Genomic DNA, 24473 nt, shown 5'->3' with positions numbered 1-24473 from the left:
GTCTTTTTATGAAATTCTATTTTACACCGTCCTCTTTGTGGACGAAATCACGGGAGGAGAAGGGAGCTGGACCCTTCAATTACAGTGTCAAGTACTTATATACTCAAGAGAAAGGAGGGTGAAAGTTTCTCGAAATTGTCAAAATGTGCATATGTCCAGGCCGCCCACACCCGCAAAGGCCAAGCTCTAATTAATTAACTGAACAATTTTCTCTAAATTGATCAGTTCTCAGAAATCAGAAATCTAGTAGATTTCTTAAATAAATAAAAGATTTGTTTATAATCCAAGATTCTGAACTTTCATTATAAGTTCGCATGTTCGTATTGCAATGCAACTTTTTTAAATTGCGAACTAAATACTAGGCTTGGAGACGCGCAAGTTCGCAAATGAATTTTCAAGCCATAACTTTTTTGCGAATCTTGTTTTTTGCTAACAATGCGACCTCGTGATGAATACCCTCAATAGAGTACAGAATGTGGTATCAAAATTGTGACCAAGTGTCAAGGTATCATTATCGGGACTGGATCATGAGGAAATCCTGCGTGCACACCCCGGAGAATGGGGAATGATGAGGATGATATGGTCTCACTCAGCCATGCAGTCATCTGGAAAGTCTCTCTCGCCCTCCGCAGAAATGGGAGTGATATCTGCCTCGTGATGAAGCCGAGAAAGAACAAGTGGGCAGAGAGAAAGGTGAGGAAATCGGAGGAAATCAACTGCCTGCAACTCCAGCCTCCGCCTGGTCCTAGTGGGCAAGCAAGGGGAGAAGAAACCAATATCGGCACTCGTTATAACCTCCAACGCGTCCTAAGCCAAGTCCTCGCTATACAAGTCAATTTGAAATCGGATGCCGTCCTGGAATGACTTTCACTTGGGCAAAAGTGAGGATAAAATAAACGTGGTGGTGGTGAAACAAGGGGAATAATGACGCCAACATGCGAGTATTATGGGTGCGATGCATGTCCATATATCGGCATTCCATTTCTGCACATGTCATCTCAAGATTTTTCGCACAGGGTTGCGAAAAAAATATCCTCCCCCGCAGCCTTTTATCCCAACCAGAAATTCGTACAAATAGTCACACCTACGGCAACCCTGCCCGTCTCAAATTCCCCTAAATCAAGATCTCTCTTCCTTTCATAGGAATGGACTTCCTTTATGCGAATAACCATCATCACGACGATTTCTGAGACAGGAAATGCCTCAAATTTATCCCTGATCGCCTCCTCATGTCTGCACGTTTGATTGATATTCCTCCCTCGCACCACAGTCGTCGGGATGGGAGTAAAGAAAAAAATGCCAGCAAAAAAGTGGTGGTGGTGGTGAGGGTTTTGAGGATCATGAGGCACATTTTTCCCCCGTCGACGTCGACGTCGTCGTTGTGGCCATGACTTGGCTTTCTTTGTCACCCAACTGACTGACTGACTGGTTGAATAGCTCCCTCGAGACGACGAGCAAAGTCGGATTGAATGAATCCCATCCCACCACGAGCTTAAGGACAAGATTCCTCTCTTCATAATGGATCCACTTGTTGAACGAGTCACCTCCTGCTCGGTGGGGGCTGTGCAGGAACGAGGCCACCTATTTCTATTTCTCTCCACCCCTCTCCCCTTAGCAGCTCGACGCCTTGGCCGCGTGTACAATGAGGTGGTGCATGCTCACATCCCTCGCGCACGCCCCGCTCCTTTTGTCATGTCATAGTTTGGAATCTACTGTCTAAATAATTGAGTCTTAAGGGGGGCAAATATTGGACGTTTGGGAGCAGTAAATTTTTAATTTGTTTTTTTTTGTTCTCGGGTCAATTCCAATCTTGTGAGGGGAATAGAATGGAGCTCGATCTCGACTAAAATAAGTCTGGGAGGATGAAATGCGAATCTGGCGAAAGGTTGGCATGGATGAATAATTTAATCTCGATTCGATATCTTTTCCTCACTGGAAATCAATTCTACTTTATTACGATCAGAACAGAACAGAGAGCGAGGGATGGATGGATGTAGAGATTACGAGTTATGATTGAAAAGTGAGTCCTGCTTCGATGCACAAAGGGTACAATAGAGTAGAATTGAACATTATGTATGCGAACAAAATTGATCATGTAAAATCCACACTGATTGTTTTTTTTTTGAAGAAACCAGGAAGTGCTTCAACCCAGAGAGAGAGCAGAGAGAGAAAGTTGGGCAGAGATTCAACCACCAACCACGATCTCCTTGCTGCATATGTATCTAGTCCTGACAGACTGCGGGCACTTCATCCACCTGAACATGGCCAGTGTTTCACCGCGTTCTAAACTGTGGCCTTTACTCGTAAATACTAAAAATTTCTCCCAATTGCGAATTGCAATTCATTCTGATTTGGGACACGCGAAGCTGCAAAATTTCACATTTTGACCCCAATTTCCTCATCTCCCGGGAGCCCGAATTATTTCACGTTTGGTGGGATAGTAAGGCAACCCTGGTGGTTCATGTTATTAATACATAGTCAGCAGTCCGGCTAGTTGAGCTGAGTTACTTTGATGCCAAACTAATTGAATATTTTGATTCTGCTCTTGCTCCGAGGGAGAGAGAGGTTCGCTTCATCTTGTAATTTTGCTGGCATGAAATGATGAGCCGAGCTTTCTCTGGTTCATTTTAAATCTAATTAGCATCACATATTTCCTCCTCACGAGGTCGTGCACGGTTAAAAGGGAAGCATCCCGTTTTAAGCCAATGGCAATTTACCAGCCTGTCGACTAATTCAATAAGCAGGGAAAGGGAATCCTATTTGCTGCTTTCTCTCCGTTTGCACAGCTACACACACACACTAATCACCATGATACGCGATTTACCCAGTGACTAATATTTGCAGACACACCTTCATAATCTGGTCTCTAAAATTAGCCCCTGCATAACAGATAAGCATCGAATTAAGGGTAACAAGGTGGTCACGTTAGGCTCTAGCTACTGGTTCATTATGCATGTGTGGAAAGTATGTTGTCTCAGTTTGCCTCGTTTAAAGTGTTGCTAAAAGTATAAAATGAGACCTTCGTTGTAAATAAATAAGTATGTATAACAGACCAGATTTTGACGCCCATTGGGCACAGATATTTAGAGTTAGTAATAGATGAGTATAGGAAAAGCGAAGAAGGGTTAAGGTCCATGGGCCCTCCAACGACTGCCACACCCACTTAAAGGGAAAAAAGCCACAAAAATAACCATATTCATGTCGCCAAAAATCCAATTTGATCGGATTTTGAAAATCCTCGCAGCATCGTAGTCCCAATTAAACCCGGCATCAAATTCAACTTTCCCTGCACTCATTATTAGGCCCCACAACATGTCCAAAGGGCATCAAAGTCTGGCGTTAAAAGGGTCGTACTACGTTCTCTTCCTAAGTCCTAGTTGCTGCCAGATCACAAGGGTCCGATTGCTTGTAGATCGGACAAGGGACCAATGTTGGATGAACGTGGCACGCACAATCTTCATAAATATATCGAATATTATAGTAATTGAATTCAAAATATTGAATTTAAATATCGATTGAAATACGTAGTCCAAGTTATGAGCAATCGCTGTGTATTTTTTAGTTATGTATCCATGTATCGGGATGAAATATATATGCTCAAATTTTTCCAACTCGAACCGAACGTATAAAAATCATATATTTAATATCGCGGAATATAATAAACCGGATGAAATTTACTCTTGTGCATTCGCATCTCGGGCTGCGAGCACTTGGTGGGAAACAGGGAAGATAAATGTACACACTACATGCCGATTTCAGACTGAAGGTGGCCAGGGTTTCAAAAATCTTCGAGTAATTCCTTTCTTTCCAGAAGTCGGGTAAAAACAGCAAGTCCATGCGGCCAACAGCCCAAGCAACAAATCGTATACAGCAGTGTAAAAAACTTATAATGCACATTTACATATACATTTGTACACATCTAAGTCCTTCGCCAAGCAAATAAATCGAAAGAAAGCGGTTAAACAATGAGTGAAATCACATCCCGTTTAAAAAATCCTGAAAAAGGTAACCCACAAATTGCATAACACGTCTAATTTAAGTTGCAAGGCTCTTGAAAAAACCATTGAAAACGCAGTGAAATCGCAAACCCAGTGAAATCATCGCACTTTGCCCTAAAGAAACCCTTGCCCAAATGACTTCCTACTCGTGGAGAAAGTGAGATATTATTATATTCTCTCGATACCAGAGGAGCATAAAATAAGGAGAGAGAGAAAGACAAGGCCTGCATTTTGATCAGCATCTCTCTCACCACTTTGGCTGACTCATTCGGACGAATTTCGCCAGTCAGTCAGCCAGAGAAAGTCGATTGAGAGAGAAAAATGTCAATTTGATGTTGGCAATGCATCGGAAGTGCTGGGATGGAATGGTGGACTTGAAGTGGGACACTCGCTCGCTCGCTCTCTCACTTTCTCCTCAACTTTCTCTTCCAACACGAAACCATTACGCGAGGGAGAGAGTAAAATTAAATGCCAAACATATTTGAAATGACTTGAGTGACTTGTGGGCGAACAAAAGGAGGGCGACGGCTCGCAAAGTGAGTTGTTGGGGGTTGTGCAGAAGGGGTGAGACCTCTTCTCCTGGGCCGTAGGTCACTCTTCAATGGGGAAAAAATTGGTCCAAAACTAATCACATCGTTTATGCAGGCCTCACTGGAGAGGAATGGATGCCGGTGATGACGACGACGTAAATTTCTACGCTTTTTACCCCAGCAGAATTTCAGATCAAGAGACAGATTCCTTTTCTGGGTGGAGAAGGACAAGTGCAGTAGAGGTGGACATAAAAGTGAAGCCTACTCATCCAGACACCTATAATTCTGTAATCGCGACAAATCGTGTAGGTCTCGAGCCCCACAAGTGAAAACAGGTCCAAGAGGTCAGATTGTGAAATTTCCTTCTATACATAGTGGGTGCAAATCAAGACGTTAGTGGGTCCCAAACGTTTATTTTAAATAATTAATTAATTAATACGTCCAACATTTCCATAAACTTTTCTTTCCAACTTCACGTCCTCGAGATAAATACTACAAAACTTATCCTAACCGCTCCTGGAAAGTCAGAAAAAAAACTTTTTTAGCCCTCGTCACCCACCCAACTGGATCCGAGAAATCATTATCATCCTTTCCTCGCCTTTCATCCAGCACAATTCAACTCTTGACAACAATGCAGCAGCAGCAGCAGAGGCGTCACATGAAGTCAGAGCCAACAAGTCGTCCTAATAACAAAACTCTCCTCTGCTCCATTACACTTCTCGCTCTTTCGATCCGCAGCAGATCTCCGCACTTGAGATCCAATTAAGATACGATTCTCCACTTTCTCTCTCGCTCTCATTCAGCCACAACAACGGAGTCAATTGCTCAGGACGGATCACAGAGTTGTACAAAACGGACGGGAGGAATAATTAGAATGGATCGAGTACGTACCATTGCCACGGCACACAATATAATAATGAACTGCATGCCAAATTACATTTTAATATCAAAATTTAATCTCGCCTCTCCCAATTGATTACCCGACAAAGCACTACACACGGTAATTGAGACAGAAACCTCATAAATGTGGGAACGAGGAATTAATCTAACATGAAAACTGCCAATAATAGAATAGACGTACAAAAGGAATGGTAATAATAAATGTAGTTCAAATTGAGTATTGTGTTCGGTTCTACTTCCTCTTCCGACTCAGAGTCGCACCAGATTTCCCACTCTTTCGCACCATAGAGGCTGAAGTCCCCTGAGATAATAAGTAGAATAGAATTGTGAGATTAAAAATGCATGCATAATTTACGAAATCTGGGGATGAAAATATGTACATACCGGACGAGTTGTGTCACCAGCAGTTTCATCTTGATCTTCTGGGGAGGCAAATGCTGCCTTGAAAGTTCTCGCCTCAATCCGGAAGTCGCGAGCTGTGCTGAGTTTCATGCCGACGAGCATGTCAATCTGGACAAGGATTGAATACAAAATAGAAATATTTAAGTTAACAGGACAAATTTAAACAGCAAACTAATGTTTAATTAGTTATACCTTCACTTTCTTTGAGAGGGCTATAACAAATTGGTCGAATCTTTCGACGTGGTACACCAAATTTGGCACGAGTTTGGTATCCCTGGAAAGTTGGGCCCGCAAATAGGCAGGAAGTCTGGTCGACTTTTTTCCAGCCGTGGCAGTCTCAATTTTGCTGCGTTGTACACGCTGAAAGATAATCAAAAGGTTGCAAAGAATCTATGCATATCCGCCTCAAGACAAGGATGAAACACTTGAAGTATTAAACATTCAAGTTAACTGTGTAGCGTTGTCAATAGTGTAAGTTCTTTGAGATGGGTGGACAAACTGCAATACGGATTGGCGAGAGGCGCATACAAAGGAACTTACAAAGCTTACAAGATTAGTGTGAATTATGATGTTTGATTGATACCTCGACATATTCTATCATCGTTTCAATCTTTGGCTTCATATCCTGTCCGAGATCCGTCACGATCGTTTTGAATCTGCATAAATTACAATAGTTATTAATTCAATGTGTATACAAAAATATATTTAATTCGAGTTGTCCCACCCACCCACGAATATGGGCGGAATGCGAAACGTATCGATTCACATCAATTAAGTGTTCCGCAAAGCTGGAGAGGACGCTGTAATAGCTGGCGACTAGTTTGAGCATAACGGCGACGCAAGGTCCCGCATCGAACTTACTGACCACCAACTCTCGAATGATTCGACGCAGGCATTGAATCATTTCAAAAGATTTGTCACGAATTTCGACGCTTCGATCTTAATCATAACCAAAAATTTGATTAGACAATTTACATGATGGAAATTGTCAAAAAAAGTTTACCATTTCCCAAATATAGTCGATGTGCTTTCAACCGGCCGAGGACTGTGTTCAAAATGGAGATCTGCTTCTCTGCATAGGTGGCGAGACACATCAGCAAAGTTGGCGATGTTTCTGTTGTCACGAACCAAGAGAACAAGCTTCGAGCGGGTGTTGTAGGATCAGCATCCTTCAAAAATTAACACCAAAGATAAAGCAAATGTATAATGATTGTTACTAACGTTCTCTAAAAACGAACCGAGTCCATATTTCCCAGCGTTAATGGCACAGCTTTCGCCAACTTTAAGGCATTTCCCTTTGTCTCGGACGAGTACTCGTGGCACTTTACGTTGCACGTCAGAAAAGTAGAAACACCAACGTCGAGCAATTGTGGGGACGCCTCTTGGTCGGAAGTATTTGTCTTAAAGTGTGTCCAGCACCAGTTGTGAACCTAGAGTCAATATTAAGTCGAGATGTGACAAATTGATTAAAAGATATATATATTTCAACCTTTTCGAGCACGCTGATAACATCGATCGATTTGCACACGGAATGAAGGATGCTAAAGAGGAAGATGTTGGCCTTCGAGCGGAGTCCGTCATGCACGGAGGTCGCCATGCTCAAAATCTTCAACCATTCCTCGAACATGGCTCCACAGAATTCCTCATCGTCACGGGGAGTCCCTTGCACTACATCAGGGATGAAATATGTTACTTTAAATTCAATCTCTAGCTTTAACTTTGGTAGCTCATAAAATTTACACTGTTACAAACAGGTAAATAAGGTAGCCAAACAAAATTAACTTCAAGTTACTACGTACTATATTTGTTAAAGTATTTGACCCTGATGTTGAGGCCCTCATTGTAAAAGTAGTCCATCACATTGGCCACAACTTCCAATCGGGCCTCGAACACTTCAGGGCCTTCGGAGGGGATGACTTCGTCATCGCTGTCATTGTTCAAGTTGTCTGTCCAAGAACGCTCGTTGGCTGCCACGTGTTGCCAAATGGTCCTAATTTAGATTACAAATTAGCATGACATAATTATACAAAATCGGCGTAGATACATAGTTTGCGTACTCGATCAAGTAAGTCAACGAATTGAGCGTGTCCACCGGAGCACGTTGTCTCTCACGGATGGATTCCTTCCCCTTAAGTCTCGCCACTTTGTCTTTGACCGTGTCCAGCAGCATCATTTCAAAGTCGTCGTCACCCCAGACCGAGTTCAAGTGATCTGCTTTGTCCTTCGGTCTGCAAAATTTCAGACAACAAAAATTGAAACTTATTTAGATAGTTTTATGCACATTTCTCATATACCCGTAAAGTTCCCTTAGCATTAGACACACGCTGTCCAAATTGATAATGTGGACGTGTCGGGGTGGTTTCAGTGTAGGTGCGGGCTTCCGAAGTGCGGGTGATGCGGTGGCAACAGCTGCAGTTCCAGTGTCTGATCCGGACGCGACGATCGCCGAATCGTCGACTTGCGTGGCAACTTTTGTGGTATTTCCCTTTTTCTTAGCTGCTGCTGTTTTTCCTTTACCTTTTCCTTTCCCTCCCCCGCCCTTACCCTTCTTCGCGTGCGCGCTCTCCTGTAACAATTATACAACGACATTGTTAAAAATATTAGCCGTACTCATATATCTCCGTATGCATGAATACTATGAGTACTGCAAGAGCAAGCGCCCTGGTTAAAGACCAAAATACCTTCATGTACTTTCCAAATGCTGTGTAATTCCTGAAAATCTTGGCAACTTTCTGCTTCGCTTGGGGCCATTCAGAAACCAAAGCCAAGAACTCCATCAAAGCTTCCATCATTTGCATGGTTTGAATACAAATATTGTCCCGGACGAAACGAATGATGTCGTCGGTTAGAATGCCAGACTCGCCAATAATAGAGGACGTGACCTACATATTACATTTATATACATAATTAACACAATTTGAAATTTATACCAAAATAATTTCCTTATTTGCTTACAATTTCAATAATATTCGTTTCAATCGACCCCGCAAAATTGATGAGTTTGGCGAGAAGTTCTTTGCAATTGGTGAAAAACGTTGTGTCCGAGAGGCTGTCCAAGAATTGGCCCCTGCCGATGGTGGTTTTATTGTGGACAAAGCCAATGCACTGGACGAGGAAGCCGAGTTGGTCCTTAATATAAAATTAAACGAACCGTTAGGTATACACGAATATGAAAAATGATTAAAACAAGATAATCAAGTTACCTTCAAAATCGCTTTGCAGATTTCACTATTTGGCTTAAATTCGAACAGCGCTCGGTAATTGATTCTACAATCGGATGTATCGTCATTCCAAAACTGACCCATATGGGAGTGGAGCTGACCGGAAATTACGTCATTCACTATTGGATTCCGTCTCGCGACGCGGTGCAAGCCTAGAAAAGAGCCCATTTTAAACTTGGTCGTTACTGTATTAGCATACAGTAATACGTCCAGTAGTTACTGGTCATGTAACAGATTTCAATTATAGTTTTGGCAATGTGAATAGTAGTCAATTGTTTTCAAGCGAAAATTGTACACCAAATCGAAGATATTTCAGCTCACGACATACATTTTGAATCGTTGTCAGTCTTATATATTCGTGAATAATTACAAATTATTAACTAGCGAATTACGACTTTTCCTCACCGAGGTAGAGCTGCTCCCTAACTTTATGGTCCAAAAGGAAGAAGCGCTTTCCAAAGTTTAAAACTTCTCGACAAAGTGGCGAGAAGTCAGCGCTCGTACTGTTGCGCGCGGCTGTCTGCGTCAACTGGCTCATGATTAAATCATCATCAACTGCCTCCGGAACAAATTGTGAGCTTCCCACGATTTGTGTGTTGCTCAAAATTACACAAATTATCTCAATACAGATCCGTCCTTGGTCGACAGTTCTAGAATTGAGAACAATTATATATATTGCATTTAGACTGCTATGTTAAATTTTGAACACAAAATTAGTCAGCTTACTTCCAAAACGACTTTCTCAAGACAATCATCAAATCATCGAGCAGAGTAGGTGCCATTTGGAGCGAAGGGAGCAATGATTTCATAATCGCGGACGCAGACTCGACCGACATTGTCGGCAAGTGATGGAGCAGTTCACTAATTCGGCCTTGAAAGTTGCGATTTATAAGCGTTCTGCAACAAATTGTGAGACAGAGTGCCAAACAATCTGATAAAAAGAGGAAATTTGTTACTCTCATTACATGGTTAAACATTAATCAATCAATCAATTCACGCAAACTTTACTTAAAAACACATTAATCCAAAGAACTATGTTAAATAAATACGTTTTGGTGGGCTAACTGATTTAATTTACCAATATGCGCCGGTGATTTTGGTTTCAACAAGTCTTTGAGAAGGGGACCCAGCTGGTCCTTGTCTTGCGTGACGACGGTGGTGATAAGGAAGGTGCCCAGCTCCTTGCAGCGAGTGAAAGTTAGGGGGTACTTCCACTGGTAGCTCCCACTGCTGAGGAGACTAATTCCCAGTTCTTTCAATCCGTCCGACATGTACTCCATGGCTTTTGTGCTATGTAAATTATGGGTCAATTAAAGCCAACATGCAATTAGGGTAATTAATTAAGAACTAGGTACCCATTCTTCACGACGTATTTGAAACATTCCATGATGTCATCTTGGATATCACCAATGGTAGTTTTATACCATAAGCTAACATCGCAGAGGTTCAATTCGTGGAAATTTTTCAGGATGGCGATTTTCAAAGGTTCCGTAATCTGGAGAAAGAAAAGGCATCTAACAATCAATATGAAATTTGGATAAATCTTATCCACTCCCATTTCGTGAGACTAATTAATTTAATTCCTGGTTTTAGACACACTACAAAATATATGCACTATTTATTAACTCTTACCGGCCCTCTCAAATAATCCACGCTCGTAAAGGCCAAAATCACTGAGAGCATGAATGGCGTCATGACAAGGGTATGATCAAAAATGGCCCCCTTGACCCGTTTTACAATTTCTTTTACAATGGGATCACAGTTTTTCGAAGCGTCGACAAAATTGCAGGCTACGATGCCTAGTTTGACACCCTGGATGACGTTCCTCTTTCCCTTCTTGGCCTGCTTCGCTGAAGTGTCATTGTTGGCTCGTTTTTCTTCCGCCTCCTCCTTCTCTTGCAAATAGATGAAGAACTTGTCGTACGTTTGCAGGAGGCGAGCGGGGCGGAGGGAGCCCGTTATGGTGACGATCTGTTCGATACACGAATGGACGACGGTGGGTGGCATGGTGCGCAGGGTGGAGCTAAATTTCTCCAAGATGCTGTCCACCTCAGATCCATCAATCCCCACTATTCCCCTAGATACGAGATTGAATTAATTTCAAACTTCTAAGCCAAGTCCTTTATTTAGTGTTCTTACTCCAACACCGTCAAGTACGACTGAAAGACCGGCCTGGACCAATCCATCCGGCAAATCTCTTCAACAACATTTTTCTTCATTTGTTTTCCATCAATGATATCCGACTCATGTGGGATTTCACCTCTCTCCCCAAGCACGGCAACAAATCGGATAAAGATTTCAGTCCAGCTGCAATAATATATATATTTAAAAATTCTACACGGCTACATACTCGTCAAGTCACCCAAACACACAAAAAACGCATAGACTCAAATATATCTTAAACTGATCGCCTTAATACTCAGGTCCTACGCATAACGCTCGATCTCTCTCTCTTGTACATAATTTTCTTATTACACTTTATGTATCTCTTGCACTCACCGACTACTCAAACTGTCAGACCGGTCAGCATTCTTCATCTCGACGAGGGCATGTTTGAACAAATACTGTGCCAAAACGGAGGAAGTGATGTTTCGAATGGCCGAAATGAGGCATCCCATCATGTCTTCCATGATCTGCGATGGAAGCGACCATTGACCTTGAGCGAGGCCGAAGAGAGTTCGAAGGAGCTGAGAGAAATGCACGATTTTACAGAAAATAGGTTTGTATGCGTAATTGTAACTTTTTTCTTACCACAATCGTACTCTTTTCACTGGTCAGACTCTCATTGACCTTTTTGGAGATGAGGTATGTCCGCTTAAAAAGTTTTCGCAAATATTCAACACTTTTTACACCTGTTTCGATTTTTGCTCTTTTTTGTAACTCCGAGTGAAGAAATGTTATCGCCTGATTAAAATAAGGATTAAATAAAATTCAAGCTTGCCATAACTTTTTTGTAGTGATAAATTAATTTATAACTATTTACTCACCGGGCCCGAGCCTTCTTTTAATTTCTCCAAGTATTCGTCCCACTCGGGGTCATATTCCTCCACTGGTGTCACGTATTGGACGACCCTGTCAGGGAGACAGCAGGTCGCCTTGACCTTGGAGGAGATTTCGGCCAGGGTGGTCATTATCTTGGTTTTCGCCAAGATCGCAACTCACTCAACCTTTGAACCCGTGAAGACAGGTAAGCAACAGGTTAAACTGAAAATAAAGTGAAAAAACTATTGATCTAATTCCAAATTTACTTTGCACACCCAAGAAATCACAAATTACTATAAATCACACCCAAGAATTCACAAATTACTATAAATCACACCCAAGAATTCACAAGCAAAACTATTGACCTCTCTAAGCTAATTTGTAAACCAATTAATTTGGACTAACTTGTAATGACTTGATATCTATTGGCACGTGAATAAAAGATTACTTGACTTGACTTTTCTAAGGAGTAGGGTGTCAGACGGTGGCAGTCACAGATTTTGATGTCATTTGGAAATATTACTTTATTTATTAGTGTGCAAAAAGTGAAGGAGGGTTAAACTCCATGAGCCCATTTACGCCCGCCACACCCCCTCAAAGCCGCCAAAACCCTCAGAGTTGTCGCACTAAAATCATCTCCAAGAATCGAGTTTTGTTCAGATTTGGATGAAATTTACGTTTTTGTGACCCAAAATAGTTTCTCTATCATATCCAATCGCAAACTCAATTTTTTTGACAAGGGTATTGAAAGAATTCGAAAGTTCAGTTTGCGATTGGATATGATAGAGAAACTATTTTGGGTCACAAAAACGTAAATTTCATCCAAATCTGAGCAAAACTCGATGTTTGGCGATGATTTTAGTGCGGCAACTCTGAGCGGCTTTGAGGGGGTGTGGCGGGCGTAAATGGGCTCATGGAGTTTAACCCTCCTTCGCCACTTTTTGCACACTAATAAAGTAATATTTCCAAATGACATCAAAATCTACTACCAACCTCTGACACCGAAGAGAAGACCAGTAAGAAAAGCTCATTCCATCGAATATGTCCAATCTCAAAATTTGATTGATGAAATGAATTGAAATGACGAATTAGCTAAGAAATGACAATAGTTGATGCCACTTACCTAGGGAGTGACCTTTTTGGTGACGACGACGACCCTCACTTGTGACGAAAGATCAAAAAATCAGCAAATCGAGGGAGCGAGCGAGCGAGAAGAGCACAAAGAGTGAGTGAGTGAAGACAAGTCAGTTTCTCTTGGCGGCCAAAGATTCGAGTGCCCTCACAACTTTGTTCACCAACCAACCAGAAAATTCCCACCTCTCCACTCGTCCCAGTTTCATGCAAAAATCCATGAAAAATCCTGTCACTCAACAAGCCTGGACTTTGAATTAATTGGTTACACTCTTCTTCTTCTTCTGCATTAAGATATGTATTTGTTTTTTATTGGAAAAATAGAAAAGTCGGCGTATAAAAAGTACAGCAATGTATGTAATAACGTCTACATATATTATTTGTGTATCTACATGTGTCGTTTAAATAAGTACGTTAAGTATAGGACGGAAGGATTTCATAGTTTCACTCTCATTCCACAGTAGTCACCTGTCACCTTCTAAAGGGTTTAAACTGTGTCCGAGCAATGGGTTAGACGGGTGTTTAACCGCATCTTCATGTAATGTGTTCCTTGGTATCATCGGTAGTCAGTTAATTAAGTAAAATTATTATCTGATTGGTTCACGGGTTCAGTTTTCAGCGTGATGATTCGTTTTGTAACTCATAAATTCTGCCATTGTTTCTTACCCATACCAAATCTGTCCTTATCTCGAAATCACAAGTGTGCGAAAGACATGTCAACGAAAGAGTGGAGGTTTGTAACTTTCACTAATAAAGTTAAGTATATGTGTACGTAAATATAACAGTATTTTGGGAAAATAAAAAACAAACAAGATTCACGTAAGACAAAATATTTCCAAACCACGTATAATTTTTCTACGGCTACCTTTTCAACACGCCAATCTCTATTCGTGTATAAACGATTCATGATTTAACATCATTGTTATTTTTATATAAATTTAACCAACTATTAAATTTCCAGACTTGTTAACTTATTACTTCACATTTTTCACAGACATTTAACAATAACAAGTAAGAGTATTCCTGAAATAACAGATAATTAAATTTCTGTATTACTTAATTTAATTTAATTAATCTACAAAATAAAACGTTTTTGTAAAGACGTATGTACATATGTAACAGAAATGTCGTGACATGTAAAATATCGGGGATAGAAAATAAGTTCCTAGTTTCTTTTTTAAGTAGTCTCATAATTAATCATCATTCATAATAATATCACTACCAACCTGACAAAAATTGATTAGCTCAAGATAACCTTCACAACCTTATCTTGAAGTAATAACAATAAGAAAATTCACAAAGCAAGATCTTTATGCATATAACTTATCGGCTTCTGAAAACATGTAAGCAATTAGCAATTCTTCTAGACAATAAAAGAAAAGTTCAGCAGGTTTATTCTAAGTAATAGGTATGGCTACGTATTCAGTAATCGGAGATGTCACGACACGCCCTTTGACCTCTTAATTTCATTCTGGAAATTGCAAGGATTGATTACATTTGAGACGGGTAGGCGTGATGGTGGTGATCTCTGAACATGGGAGAGGCCGACCGTCCCATGAATTGCTGGTCGTTGTTACTCGACACGGATTGGATTTCCTCGTGACCGTTGATAAATCCCCCGCCGCCACCTAGGTCACGTAAAACATGGGCATTTTTCAATATTGGCCACTTTCATACGAATCAAGTCTAAGCAAGATTAACAAGAGGAATTAAATGCTTTCTTTCGGTCGCCGTTGTCATACCTTGGAAATTTGGCATCTGATTGAGATATGGGATTGGAACAGAGCCCCTTCGAAGGAGCAAGTGAACAGAAGCACCGCCCGTCTTGATTAGATGGATAGCTTGCGAATGTGTCATCCCGTGCGTGCTAATCCCATTAATCTGCAAGATTTGGTCACCCACCTAAACAGAAAAGTCCTATTTTACTCAAGAATCACATCAACACCGTTCTCAGCTAAATTATTTTGCCCAGGGATTAGTTCTGCACATGCGAAGTGGTTTGTCACCAAAACTTTTGGTAAGTATTTTTAAGGTTATTTGTTTCCATATTTATCGACATACCTGCATCCTCCCATCCCCCGCAGCAGGACCATCCTCTGCCAGTCGGAGGACGAACAATGGCATATTCTGGAATTCTTTGCCACCCCGGATGGAGAAACCAAAGCCACGATTCCCTCTGCTCAAATGGACAGAGAAGACTTGGTCAACCCCATTGCTGTCCATGGGGAACGAGGAACCACTGTGGCTGTGAAAAATATTTTGTTATTGCGAAATATACGAGTGTGATATTCCTGAGCATGATGTTTACATACTTGGATCCAAAGTGGACCGGTTGACTTTCCGGATTGATGAAGGCCGTCCCCATGTCGTAGCCTAGATTGTTGTCCTTCAGCGTAAAGTTTTCCATGTCGGTCGTCATCATGTTGTTGTGGTTGATGGGGGAGAGTTGTGAGGAGGTTTGTTGTTGCTGCTGCTGCTGCGGATGGTGCATCCCTCCGCCGTTGGGGTCAATTTGTACTGGAAGGACGCTCAGGGTGAGCATGAGGCCGGAATCTTTGATGAGCTGGACGACCTGGGAGTGATGCAGTTGAGAGATTTCGGTCTGATTTACAGCTAAAATGCGATCACCAACGTTGAGGTGACCACACCTGTCCGCCGGACTTCCGTCCACAATGCGACCTAATGAAAAAAATTATGTTTCAGTACAAATTCACATACTCGATAAGGGTTCATAAATTTTAACATTTTGTGTCCATACCGATCGTCGCCCCAGCTTTTGAAGCACTCGAAATGATGACGAAACCAAATCCTTCGGACGGCTGTCTCTTTAGAATAACGTGGAGCGGAGTCTGAAATCCTGCCGCAGGAGAATGCGACGGCGTGGTCACGGTCCCCATCTCCATGGCCGGTGGGACAGGATTTACGGCGTAGATGGGTCTCCGCACCGTCAGTCTGACCCTGTGTGCCGACGCGGCTCGTGCCATGAGTTGGACCACGGAATGGTGGGAAGCTCCAATGACGGAAATACTGTCCACTGCTATGAGCTGGTCGTTGGTTTGGAGACGACCGTCAACAGCCGCCGCGCCGCGGGGGACAATGTGACCCACGGACACTTGCGATCCCTCCTCCGTCCCTCCCACGATGCGAAAACCAAATCCTTCCTGACGTCTCTGCAGCTCGATCGTCATCTCGATCCAGTCCCTGAAACGGAAGGAACAAGCAAATTATAGAAGGATTTTATAAATCTGTTTATTTTGAGAACAAACTGAATGGTAGTTGCCATCTCCGTTTGACTTAATGGTGTCGATTTTCTGCCCTTTTCGTCTCCCAAAGATTTTAATTTTTCCAGGGATAAACTGAGGAAAGCTACGTTCACTATTTCATCCGTCTCTTCTTCTTAATTAAGTCTCACCTTATGTTGGCCGCATGATGGTTGAGATCTCCCACTTCCCCAGGAGTGACCCTCCCCTCGTTACTGTTTCCCATTCCTCCGGGCGACAACATGGGATGGGCGGCAGGATGACCTTGGACATGGATGCTGTTCGGACTGAGTGGCCCATTCCCGTTGTACATCGCGGCCCCACCATCGCCATTGTAGTGACCATCGAACACGAACACGGGCGTTTTTGACCTCTCGGGTAGACTGTCCCTCAACCTGGGTCGACTCCTCCCCAAGTCTCCCGCTGTGGGCGTCTTACTCCGTGGAGATATCCCCGCACTGTTCAGCGTCACCCGGGAATCGGAGTAGTCGTTGTTACCGGGGCTGAACTTCTTGCTGAAGACTTGTGAATGGACACGTTGGACCGTGAGCGATGCGTCGCGCCCCAGCGGAAAGTCCTTCAGAATTTGGACAACTTGAGTATGACTGAGACCGCGAAGGTCGATTCCGTCGATGGCAATGAGTCGATCCCCCTCATCCAAACCGCCGCAGTGGGTCGAGTCCAGAACCTTTTTTACCTGTGGGGGACAGGTGGCAATGTTAGGGAACAACGTCAAGATTCCCGTCGTCACAGTGGGAATTGTATTTATTTCTACCTTTTGTCCGTTGAGACTGTCGGCAATGGTGAACCCAAAGCCGGCCGTGCCCTTGTTTATGGCCACCGTGAGAAACGTCCCATTCTCCATGGGACGGCCCACGTGTTTCGGCGAGAACCTTTTGTCCGAGGAGCGTTCCCCGAGTAGGTCGACACTGGCGGGGCGGCCGGCCTTCCCGTACCCTCCACCCCCACCCCCCATGATCCGGTCACCCGACAGCTCCGGAAGGGAGTGGGCGGAATGGGCAAGACTGTCCGGTGTGGCAGCTCGTGTCGTCCATTCCAACCTAGTTGAGCAACACGTGGTCAATGCAACATACTTTCACCAGCTTGTTTGCATTATTGCAAAAATTGTGTTGTAGTCAGTACTGTATTTTGGTTTGTACGAGGATGTAGCTGTAAAACACGCTCTTTCTACTTTGAGTAGAATTTGTCGAATTAGTGTGATTACTGTTGAAATAGTTTTGCACAAAAATCAAACCGTTCCTTTTAAATTTGAACTCTCCAGAATGTAAAATTCTATATTTAAATTCCTTTAAACGTTTGTGCGGTTGAAAATTAGGTTCGTGTCGCTTCCAGCCCTTAATTTGGCAGATTGTTGGAGGAATTTACGCTGACTTTTAATAATTTTAAGTAGAATAGTGGAAATTCACCTCTTATCTCCATTCGGATTGAATGGTTCCACCGCGATGGTTGTAACGATTTCCGTGTTGGGATCGGACGGGTCGAAAGGGAGCGGATAACCGCGACAAACCTCCAAGTGAACTTCCTCCCCGGGGGAAATGCTCTGAAATATGGAGACCATCTCCTGATGCGTGTAGCCCAGAACACAGCGCCCATTCACGCGGACAAGAACGTCCCCCGTTCTTAACTTTGCGTCACGCCAGGCCGCTCCGTCAGGAACAACAGATCTGCAAAAATAGTCAGGACAATTTGAAACTTTTGTGCATAACAAAATGGCTGAAGTTCCCTTGTCACTATCGCTCCGCCGATTTTGCCGCACTGGGCAGGATGTACATTTATTTACATTTTACAAGCACGTTAAATGTGAATGAGATGCCTCAGAAGTAAGTCGGACAGAGATGACGAGAGAGAGCGAATTGACTCACTTGATTTGTAGGAACTCGTCCAACCCGTCGTCATCGTCTCCCCCAACAATCGTGAAGCCTAACCCACGCGACGATTTGACAAGAATTGTTCCAATCCGCTCCCCAACGAGTTGAGTCGGATCTCTGGTGAAGAATCTGTTGGGCGATCGCTCCATCGTCTTCACTTTCAAGCCACTCAGACCACCACTGAATTTCGGTATCGCAGAGGACGAGGGGTTATGATTGGACATGAGGGTGGAATGACTATGAGTATGATTTTCAAGAGTTGTGTCGGGTGTTTTCCCTCTCGGGATGGACAGTCGATTGTTGTGATTGGAAGGCTTGGGGTTTGGTGGGGGAGGGTTAGCACTAGAATATCGGGGTGGGAAATTACCCCCGGGTGGGGGTCGACTCTGACTTTGTTGACCATCGGCAAGTAGTTGTTGGTCGGTTAGTCCTACTTTGCTACTGCTGCTCGTGGGGGTGGTTTGTTTGGCCTGGAGGACTGGGTTCTCAAACTGGGTTCGTCGGTTGACATGGTCGATGTAGTAGGTGCCGTAGTGGGGATCGTCGATCCGCTCCCAGCCGAAGGGCAACTCGTTGTCGTCACACTCCTCGAGGGACATTTTCTGCACACGGGATAAACGAGGATCCAACCAATGCGAGGTTCCCGTATTGTGACTAGTGGCAAAATAAATTAAACAAATAACTCCATATCCTTTAAGCTTAAAATCGTGCTAAATACACAGAAAGTGTCGTGGTTTAAATCCTTCTGTCGTGGTTACAAGTGTGGCTTACTCGATGAAGTAGACCTCGCCCTTCTCCGTGTAGGCCATCTCCCAGTTGGAGGGAAGCGGACCCAGCTCGTCCTCCGGGGGTTGGAAGCGTGGTGAGTAGGTGATTGGAGGCACGGTGGGAGGACCTCCACTGCCACCACCTGCATTTGATGGCTGGTCTTCATTAGCGTCATCCCCTGCGCCCAGGGCTTCGACATTGGACCGATTTCGCCTCCGCTTTCCCTCAGAGGAAGGGTGCATCCCTGGCAGAATTGTCCCCTTGCTCGTCATCATCATCGAGTCTGAATTGTTCAAAGAGCTGCCGACAATACTCATGCTATTTCCGCCAACCCCACCACCGGCAAGCATGGAGGACTGGTTACTCATCTCACGAGCTCGGTTCGCCCAGGGTTTCGGAGTTCCGTAATGATTTCCTGAAATAGTAAAAAATACAAGACCATGAAAATGGTTAAATCACAATTATAATTAAATAATACGTGAAATGGGCTTTAGTTTCCCATTTCATTGTGATTGACGTGCCCCCAATTTTTTGGGGGTCGTCACTACGGGCGAAATTGTGGGCTCCCCGTTCTCCCAACGAGCACTAAATACACACTGTGCAAATTAACTTACCGGCATAAACCCCACTCTCGAGCAGACTCCCGTTCCTCTCCAGTTCCATGAACTCCTCCTGGGACAGGAAAGTGTAGTCTACATCGTTGATTTCGCCGGGTCTGGGCGGTCTCGTCGTGACGGGGACGGTTCGGAGGTAGAGATTGTCGCGAACGACGCCTTGCAAGGCGTGGTCGACGGAGCCCTTTTGAAACCTCGTGTTCAAATAAGATCTCAATTCGGGACCCAGACTTCCTACGAGGTCAAAAAACATGTCAAATAATGATAAGCCCCAGGAGCACTTGTTGCATAGAAATATGGCAAAAGAAACGAACCTCTGGGAGCGACGGTGAGATGCGTCGTGTGATTGGCAGGGTTTGATCTGAGACAGTGATGGAGCAGGGAAAGGACGTCGGCCTGCGTGTACCCAGCAACCTGAGAAGGCCCAAAGAATGCTTATCATTCAACTCATTCTCGCAAAACTTATCTAAAGTAAGAACTGTCCACATTCCTCCTAGCCCGATAACACCAGTGATAAGTGTATTATCACTTGAACCACTTAACTATACTGCTTGTTAATTATTATTATGTGTGCACCCCTCACTCACAGATTGAAGAAAATGCCAACGAAGAAATCTGATAAATCGTTCCTCTCTGGTCGCTCTGTTGCTTTTAACTAAATCACTCCAAGAAGAAGAAGAAGAATGCGAATGCACTCTTTTTGGCTCAGGCTCAACATTTTACATTAACACGCGATATCATCTCTCTCTCACACAAGAAGAAAACTTCAGCAGCGAGTTAAATTCCAAAACTGCAAGTGATTTCATGATCTCAGACGGACAGCCATCCATCCATCCATCCATAAAATAATTATTACCTTTTTAACAGTAGCACATTTTTACGATGTTGTCGATAAGAAGGCTGATGGCGACGGCGTTATCTCGCAAAGAGGGCGAAAGATTTGTGTAAGAGATCGTTCATTAATTATGTCAGGGATCAACAGGTCAGGCTCGTATGACACGTTAAAACGGGGGCGGTTTAAAACTTGTAACACGTAAGTAACGAATGTTCCTAAGAAGAACAAGATGCTGAGTAAATCAGTCCAGCTAGAAGAAGACGAGGCAAAAATAATATGTAAGTCCACGTCCTGGCAAAGAAAGAAAGCCATTAAAACTAAAGTAAATATGCCTGTGTGTCCATGGAGGTGAAGACGTTATCTGTAGATAAACAAGCAACTGCGGAAATCGGATATGCACAAGTCAAGAAAGTAACCCTACATTTATCTTTTACATAAACATTTCAACATAATGGTGGAAAAATAAGTAGGATGTAAATCTCCTCTCCGGTTTCATTCAGCCGAGATTGAGACAAATAAGAAAGTTATGGATTCCGTTCCCGTCCGTACGAAATGTGTAGTTAAATTGTGTTGGTATTACTTTACGGATCTTTACGGTGATGATGACGATGGTGGGTCGGGGGGAGACGGAAAAATGTGTAAATAAACAAGTCAGAAAAGATGTAAATTGTGGTGTTAGGTTTTAAAATTAAAAGAAAAAAGCCAGTATATTTTCCTGTCACGTCACATGTCATTAGGTGCAGCATGCCATTTTTAAACACTTTCACATTCTCTTCCTGTGACTCAACCTCATATTTACTCTACGACCCACCACATACGTAGATATTTATTATTCACTCCACCAACCATGCAAAGTGGTACGACAAGGATAATAATAATAAATCTGCATTTTTTAAATAGCCGAATCGTCTCAGGAGGAGTGAAATAATACTAATTTTTCATTCTCCATCCACTTCATGTCAATCGTTGTAACCGTAATATTTATGTAAAAAAAAGTTTACCGAAATCTGCCTAAATACTTTGTCAATCTGCAGAGCTCTAAATTTTTCTTGCGCACACATGTCACAAAATTTGCATACACTTTTAAAAATGTGGCGTTAGAGTCTCTCTTAAATTATTTGCTTGCTAACAAAAAAATTCATAAGGAAGGAAGCCGAGTCACCCACCTGTTGCCCCTGCACGTCCAGGATGATATCACCACTTTGCAAGGAGCCGAAATCAATCCAAGCATCTATCTCGCCCGTGACCTCGCCCACATATGCGAACTGGCCGTTTTCCGACCCTCCATCAATGTCCAGGGGGGGTGGGCCCCCATCGTCACCGTCCTCGTCACCCTCCACCCGGCTTTCTTTGGCAATGCTACTAGTACTATTTAAATCTTGTGACTGTGGGGGCGGAGGCGGCGGAGGTGGTGGCAGTCGTAGGAAGACTTGACGAAGAAGTTGACTCCAGTGACCTCCCCCATTTCGGATTTCTTCGAATAAGTCTCTATTGGGGTTTGGGCGGGAGGGGGGAGGCCCACGGATTGGGGGAGGTTGACCTTGAAGCTCTTCCAGCTCCGAGTTATTGTTCTGGTCGTTGTTGGAGTGGTGGAGAAGGACGTGGCTCGTGCGGGAGAGCGGAGTGGTCCCATGGTTCACGGGGGGAGGAGGTGGTCGGCCGTACTGGGAGGAGGTAGTACTCGGATAAAAGTCTGGACCATTGTTCCCATTGTAGTCGTCGTTGCCGTTGTCGTTGTGGTGGTGGTGATGGTGATGGACGGGGTTCGACGACGATGATGACATGATTCCAGTGTCGGGCATGATTAATATGGATCTCTTATCGTGGTTAGGGGTACTTTAATAACTCGAATTAGCACCCAAATCAAGAAGGGTAAATAGTTTACGTATAAAGCAAATATGTATTGTTGGAAGGGTCAGGATTCTGACAAACTTGACACTTTTTATCTCTTAATATCAAAGTGTGTAATTAATAGTTCAGTCGTATTATTATGTTGTCATATCCTTCTTCGATAGGTGTGTATCAAGTGTTAAAAGGCACAGTCATCAAGCTCGATTTAATAAACCGGGGTCAATTCTTACATTTTTGAGCAATTCGATTCTTTTCAAGTCCACTTTTTCATGATTAAGAATTTACGTGTCATTTTTTGTGAATCTTCTCCAGTTTTATCTTAAAATCATCCCATTTTCACGATATCTCAGTAATTGGTGGCAATAAAACTTGTGTTTTTCCCGACAATGCCATCCATTCCGTTTTTTTCAGATTATAACCTTTGCCTTGATAAAATTGTGATTTTCTCGATAAGTGCACCGAGCTGAGAATGATGAGATTGTCAAAGCACGCTAACTCGATGTCAACCCGTCTCCACCAAAATTAGTCGACTGACATTACGACACCAAAAACACTTTAATTATGACCATTCCCCGTCACACAAACAAACGCCACTTAAAATCACTCGTATATATTTACATGTCTTCACGCATTTTGGCACACTTAGTTTTTCCTCCTCCATCATCTCCTGGCACGAGCAAACTTGTGGAAAAAATTGAAATTTTGTATCACATTTTTTAACAGCTAAAAACCAAGTGTTAATCAAAAGGTATTTGGTAGTCGAGGGGAAAGTAGTACAATGCACACTACATCATGAAAATTTAGCGTCATGACATGACGACCACGCCAAGTTTAAGAATTTCAAACTCATTCATTCCTTCCTCACATCGTTAATTAGTCAGAATTGAGTCAACATTTTTTCCCTTCAAATTTCATCAACTCGACGTTCGATTCAAGTATTTATTATATCCGTCGTTGGTTGGGTTACTTTTTCTTGAACTGAACCACTCAAGTAAAAAAACGCACAAAACTTGACCACTCTTCTCTCTCGCTCTTTCTCTCCTTGATTACCAAATTCTTGGGCCCAAGAGTTTTACACTGGTCAAAAATCCGACCAAATTCGCTCCAAACAGCTTTAATTTTTAAATTTAAAGTTTATTTGACACCCCAGCTGCGTGTAGCCTCCTATGTAAAGTGACTAAGTAAAAGGAGGCTGAATTTGAGAGAGGCCAGTAAAATAATAATACGACGGATTTTTTACTACTCCTATTGTCACTATGCCCTCTCCTGTAATAGAAAATGATGCTATACACTGGGGGACACCGTATTACATACACCAGCACGATTTTACTTTAACAATGAGAATAAGAATTCAAATAATATTTTACTATCCATCCGTCCATCCATCCCCCTCTTTTTCCCATCCCTTCTTCTTCTTCGTCCACCACCTCGTTTTATATGCCAGCAACCACTTTGAAAAAGATGACAGAAAAGCGTGGATTGGACCAACTTATTTTCTCGACGAGAGGGACGGGCTTAAGACCAACTTATAGCAGTAGTAAGTTGCAATATTAACAAGTTTTTTCAGCCCCGGCATCATTTTACTCGCATCTTTCGTACTGCATGCATGTTGTATACCTTGATTTTCTTGACTATATGAGAAAAGTGGTAACAAAACAATGCGTCTTCTTCTTGGTCGTATCGGGAATGAGATAGCACCAGCACCACCACCGTCAAGCGTTCGTATGTATTTAAGACTCTCTCCTCTTGATGATACATCCTGAGAAAAAGAGTTGGACTTGGCTTCTAGTTGGCGTCGTGCAGGGTCCACAGTTTCCCATCAGCCGAGGGTGAAAAGGGTTCTTGCCTTTTGGTATCAACTTCCTCCCGTTTTGCTATTTATTTGTTTAAACTGCGTGTCCTGAATGAAAATGAAAATCCTGCGTCACGAATGAGATGAGAAAAGGGGAAGGGCAAAAATGGCGAGCGGAGCGAGAATTTGCAGTATACAATAAATAGATTTCAGTATTTTGAGAGCCAATAAAACCAAAATTATTTATGTATACGACTTCCTGCCCGTCTCAGGCTGGTGTAAAAATGAATGGAAATCATC

The 24473-nt window shown here is 43.0% G+C and overlaps 2 protein-coding genes across 3 annotated transcripts; both read right to left on the bottom strand.

Annotated features, from left to right (window-relative positions):
• Positions 1–5439: 5439 nt before the first annotated feature.
• Positions 5440–13285, bottom strand: LOC110847458. Its single transcript, XM_022094404.2, has 24 exons — positions 13157–13285; positions 12039–12255; positions 11803–11955; positions 11551–11738; positions 11191–11358; positions 10684–11128; positions 10407–10546; positions 10130–10341; positions 9778–9982; positions 9457–9701; positions 9034–9203; positions 8786–8959; positions 8512–8712; positions 8125–8396; positions 7888–8058; positions 7630–7820; positions 7320–7498; positions 7069–7260; positions 6834–6999; positions 6559–6769; positions 6414–6486; positions 6023–6190; positions 5813–5938; positions 5440–5729 (listed from the first exon to the last, which is right to left on the bottom strand). Exons 2-24 carry the CDS (start codon positions 12180–12182, stop codon positions 5661–5663), a joined length of 4263 nt encoding a protein of 1420 aa, XP_021950096.2. The 5' UTR covers positions 12183–12255; positions 13157–13285; the 3' UTR covers positions 5440–5660.
• A 161-nt stretch (positions 13286–13446) lies between these two features.
• LOC110845933 (membrane-associated guanylate kinase, WW and PDZ domain-containing protein 3) lies at positions 13447–23907 on the bottom strand. 2 transcript variants are annotated; one of them, XM_035849004.1, is made up of 13 exons: positions 21697–23907; positions 20010–20109; positions 19696–19929; positions 19085–19496; positions 18308–18967; positions 17852–18109; positions 17200–17485; positions 16577–17112; positions 15923–16365; positions 15477–15843; positions 15226–15409; positions 14907–15066; positions 13447–14792 (listed from the first exon to the last, which is right to left on the bottom strand). In XM_035849004.1, the coding sequence occupies exons 1-13, from the start codon at positions 22330–22332 to the stop codon at positions 14656–14658; spliced, it is 4413 nt and encodes a 1470-aa protein (XP_035704897.1). In that variant the 5' UTR covers positions 22333–23907; the 3' UTR covers positions 13447–14655. The 2 variants fall into 2 exon arrangements, with proteins under 2 accessions (XP_035704897.1, XP_021948182.1); XM_022092490.2 differs by having other exon boundaries at positions 16577–17121; positions 21697–23904.
• Positions 23908–24473: the final 566 nt, after the last annotated feature.

Source organism: Folsomia candida, unplaced genomic scaffold (genome assembly GCF_002217175.1).
Source record: "Folsomia candida strain VU population unplaced genomic scaffold, ASM221717v1 Fcan01_Sc003, whole genome shotgun sequence".
Lineage (NCBI taxonomy): Eukaryota > Metazoa > Arthropoda > Collembola > Entomobryomorpha > Isotomidae > Folsomia > Folsomia candida.
The sequence above is the reverse complement of the archived record's forward strand: the minus strand, read 5'-3'. Positions and strand labels throughout refer to the sequence as shown.

Bases quoted from the DNA above. Each gene is read 5' to 3' on its own strand.
- LOC110845933 (XM_022092490.2), bottom strand. From the start codon at position 22,332: ATGCCCGACACTGGAATCATGTCATCATCGTCGTCGAACCCCGTCCAT. The intron at 20,110-21,696 runs GTGGGTGACTCG...GGGCCTTCTCAG, and splicing joins TGGACGTGCAGGGGCAACAG to GTTGCTGGGTACACGCAGGC. The intron at 19,497-19,695 runs GTAAGTTAATTT...TTACTATTTCAG, and splicing joins CGAGAGTGGGGTTTATGCCG to GAAATCATTACGGAACTCCG.
- LOC110847458 (XM_022094404.2), bottom strand. From the start codon at position 12,182: ATGACCACCCTGGCCGAAATCTCCTCCAAGGTCAAGGCGACCTGCTGT. The intron at 11,129-11,190 runs GTAAGAACACTA...TCTCGTATCTAG, and splicing joins TCGTACTTGACGGTGTTGGA to GGGAATAGTGGGGATTGATG. The intron at 5,939-6,022 runs GTATAACTAATT...ATCCTTGTCCAG, and splicing joins CCCTCTCAAAGAAAGTGAAG to ATTGACATGCTCGTCGGCAT.